This window comes from Brachionichthys hirsutus, unplaced genomic scaffold, assembly GCF_040956055.1.
Source record: "Brachionichthys hirsutus isolate HB-005 unplaced genomic scaffold, CSIRO-AGI_Bhir_v1 contig_713, whole genome shotgun sequence".
NCBI lineage: Eukaryota > Metazoa > Chordata > Actinopteri > Lophiiformes > Brachionichthyidae > Brachionichthys > Brachionichthys hirsutus.
Genome location: NW_027180647.1, coordinates 23,640 through 27,663, shown reverse-complemented (window position 1 = coordinate 27,663; position 4,024 = coordinate 23,640). Strand labels below are relative to the sequence as shown.

General features: G+C 47.1%; 1 protein-coding gene across 1 annotated transcript; it reads right to left on the bottom strand.

Moving 5' to 3' along the window:
- Positions 1–1,470: 1,470 nt before the first annotated feature.
- Positions 1,471–3,716, bottom strand: LOC137916320 (prostaglandin E2 receptor EP4 subtype-like). The gene is given in 4 exon segments (XM_068759364.1): positions 1,471–2,216; positions 2,218–2,292; positions 2,294–2,661; positions 2,955–3,716. Coding segments are annotated over 4 exon segments (1,251 nt in total). The 3' UTR covers positions 1,471–2,170.
- Between the last annotated feature and the right edge of the window lie 308 nt (positions 3,717–4,024).

Sequence of the window (4,024 nt, the reverse complement as noted above, 5' to 3'; positions counted from 1 at the left end):
TGGCACTGAGTTGTACACATATAACAATCCTTCATGTCTGCAGGTTGCCGGGGATGTGCCCCACGCATGGTTTTTACATTCCATGTTGAGATCTGTGCAGCACAGACAAAAATATTGATGGTTCTGCATTAAAGTCGAATCATTCCGCTCTGTTGACGTTTTGATCAGACTTTCTTTGCATGTTCTCTAAATCCTTGTACACGTTGATATGCACAAAAACATTATTCAGTTTATCAGTGAACAAGCTCTCCTTGTTCTGATAGGGCATCAGGGCTGAGATCATTGTGCTTCACGGGTGTCACGTGGATGGATTACATTCACACTACTGTGATAGAAACTACTCAGGACAGTCTGTGAAATCACATCTACTTATATTTCACTCCCTTTTTTTTAATTTACATCATTCAACACAGACACGTTCACCATTTATTGTTTTTTTTTGTGCCAGCTCAGTTTTGGTTCTGGTATATTTACTTACAAATTGGAATTGTTCTTTGTCCTTTTCAATTCAGGGTGACAGCATGCGTGGAGCAGCAGCAGCAGGTGTTTTCTGTTGTTTGTCCTCGGAGAGGACAGCGTTCAGAGCATCTCTGAGGGACGCTGCAGCTTCGCAGCTTTCTCCCACAACCGCTGTGACATCCATGCATAGCTAACGAATCACTAACTCCCAATAAAATATGTGGATTTGAAGCAACCGAGTGTAAGAGGTTAGCGGGCCGTCCTGCAAGTCATTGGTGCTAGAGGTGAATGTGCACCTGTTCACACAGACGGTCGATATCAGCCTCCTCGCTTGTTGATTCTGTTTAATTTGGTACGGCAGACTGCTCGAAGCAAAGACGGTCAAATTGCTAAGGTTTGTTCCATGCATCACACTGCGACACCAAACTGCGTAGTCCCTTTTATCTAAAACAGTATTCATTTGTGTTGTTCCCAGAGTCCGGATCCGCCGACATTTTGCTGCTAAAAGGTAGCCTCAGCTTCTGGATTGCTTGTTTAAGCTTAATTAGAATGAATTGGAGCTTAGGCCGTGTTTATTATTTCAGGAGGGGAGTTCTCTCAGGCAGGTCTACTTCCTGAGACCCTGATGATTGCTTTTTTTCCCATCATCTCAGACTTAGTTTAAAAAAAAACACCCTATTTTTTCTAAAGTGCTAGTAGAGGTCATAAGGCAAAACTTAAAAACACAAACAAGTGTGAGAAACTTTGTGTTTAAAATATTTACTTATACTGTTAGCAGTGTATGGTGACATTGGTCTCATTAATTGTATTCCTCAAAACACAGTAGATCGTTTGCATACAGGGAGAAAGCGTCTGTTAAGGAAGCCGCGCTCTGCTTCCTGCATCGAGCCCAATATATATTATACACAACACTGAAACACTGAAACACTGATGCTTTAGCATATTGTTTGTAATATTTAATATTCCACGTGGATCCACATCTATCCATGATTTACATCTCATTTTCTGCTGAAAAAGAAAGTTCAACATTCGAAAAGAGATTCAGACACACATTAATTATCACACGGCAGGAATCTTTGTGCCGTCAGTGTCAGAAGGAAAACCAATGTAGGATTCGAGATGACATATCTGTGTGTCTTCCAGGGCAGAGGAAAATAGCTGCGCTGACCGCATAATAATACTGCACTGTTCATAGCCATAGAATCAACATATGTTTCTCAAGAGGCTCTTACAATACTGCTCAATAGACTAGTCAAGCCATACAAAGGCAGCACACAGCCTCACGATTACTCACAAGGACCGGGTTCGATGCAGTTTTAAGAGAAAGGCACGGGTGACTCAATTACCTCATGCAGTGTAAAATAAATACTTCCACAATGACCAAGCATCAGAGCAGAAATCTAGAAGGACATCTTTTTCCGTCATTCACATTTGAGCCTTGAATAAATGGGTCGTCTCTCAGAGCACAATCTGCTCACACAGTCAGAGACAGGCAACATCTGAGGTAGCTCGGTGCTGATCGCAAGAAGATTCCAGTTCACAGCACTTCAAGTTTCGCTTTCAGAATACTTTATTAATCCCAAAGGGATGTCTGACCCTCAGCAAAGAGCAATTTCTTATTTTCATGTGCTTTTCTCCTCTCTCAGCGGTTCATAAGTTCTCTTGGTGGGGCCATTCAGTGGGAAATGACTCAGTCAAGTGAGGATTCACTTCATGTCCATTTTGGACATGGCAAGGACGAATGGTCCCTTATTACATGTCCCTCCTGCATTCTGAGCCTTCACACTGTGCTGCTCAGATGAATAAGAAGCCAGTGAATGCTGCGAATCAGAGCATTTCTTCATTACGATAGCTTCCACTTCCCTCCGGCAGATGGAGGAAGGTCTGGGAGGTACTGGTGACATTTTGTGGGCTGTGGGAAGCCAGGGAGTGTGAGTCCCGCTTAGGGGTGACCAAGGAGAGTTGATAACCATCTATGCAGTTGAAGTTCCCCTGTCTCTGTTGCCTCTGTGCTCCCACCATGCAAAATAAGCACTTGACTTTCTCAATGACTTTGAGGAGAACAGCTTTGCGCAGAAGGATATAGATCCAGGGGTCGAGGATGGGGTTGAAAGACGCAAAGCGTATGGCTCGTAAATCAGGGTTCCTGTCCAGCCGGAGCTCCACTGGGGGCTTATACAGCTGGTTCCAGAACACCTGCGCCTGCAAGAAAAAAGAGAATACAGACAGGATGACAATGCGCCGTGTTTCTTTAGGAATGGTGAAAAAGGAGAGGAAATTACTTCATCCACATGCACAGATATTTCCTTGGTTAAAACAATAGTCATTATTCATCGTTCTTAATAGAACCAATACTAACTAACATTAGTGGCTTCAGGACACAGTGTGTGTATAGAAAGGAACACATGGCATTAGTTTCCAAATAGTTATACAAGAAACGCCACATTTGCGTAATATAGTCGCGCGTAACGGGTAGAAATAATCGGATAACTCACAACAAGCGGAATGGAGCAGATGAGCACCACAGCCGACGTGCCTATGAGCAGAATGACCATCTGAATCTCTGCACCGGCCAGACGCCCAAAGCTGCGCACCACGTCGGTTCCCAGCGACGTCCTGCGCACGAAACGCCGGTGCATCCGAATCAAAGCCACGCACACCATCACGTTACAGACGACGGTGGCGAGGATCAGGAGAGAGCTGAAGCCCGCGTACATGAAGGAGTAGGCGGCGTCGCTGGTTCTGTTGCTCCGCCACTCCAGGAAGCACCAAGTCTGCGGGTACTGCTTCCTCACCCGCCCGAAGCCGGCGATCGGCAGCGCGCAAAAGAGCGCATTGGAGACGTAGATGACGAGGAGCGACAATCCGGCCAGCCTTTGGTCTGCGTGGTCGTTGTAGACGTAGGGGTGGTTGATCGCCACGTATCTCTCCACGGACATGGCGCAGATGATGCTGAGTCCGGAGAGAGAGAAGAAGAGCATGGTGAAGCCGAAGTACTGGCACAGCGGCTCCTCTCCGGGCCACGCGCCCTGCGCGTAAAGGGCGAGGGTGACCGGGCTGGCCAGCAGCGTGCCGAGGAGGTCCGTCACCGCCAGTCCGCGCACCAGCGCGTAGAAGCTGCTCTCCTTCTGCTCTTTGCGAGACTTGCAGAGCACCACGACGGCGATGACGTTGCCCACGACCCCGAAGACGAACATGACGGATGGGATGGTCGGGACCATGGCGGTCCTCCCAGCCGCCGAGTGGTTGGTGCGCATCCCCGAATCCTCAAAACGCACGGAACAGATTCTCTAAGGGCCGGTTTGTGCCGTGCAGAGCAGGAACCCAAAACACTTCAGAGGAGCCAGAGGAACATTGTTAAAAAAACAAACAAAAAAACACCTGCCAAACAGTTTTTAGCGCTTTTAGTTGAAACAAACGGAAACTTCCCGGGATGGGATGAGAGCATCATATAAATAAATATCTAGGGTTAAGGTTCCCGCTGGTTCGTTGGTCAGTTCCTCAGCCGGTTGTCAGGACAGAGGACAGAGGACAGAGGACAGGGGACAGGACAGGGACACAAATG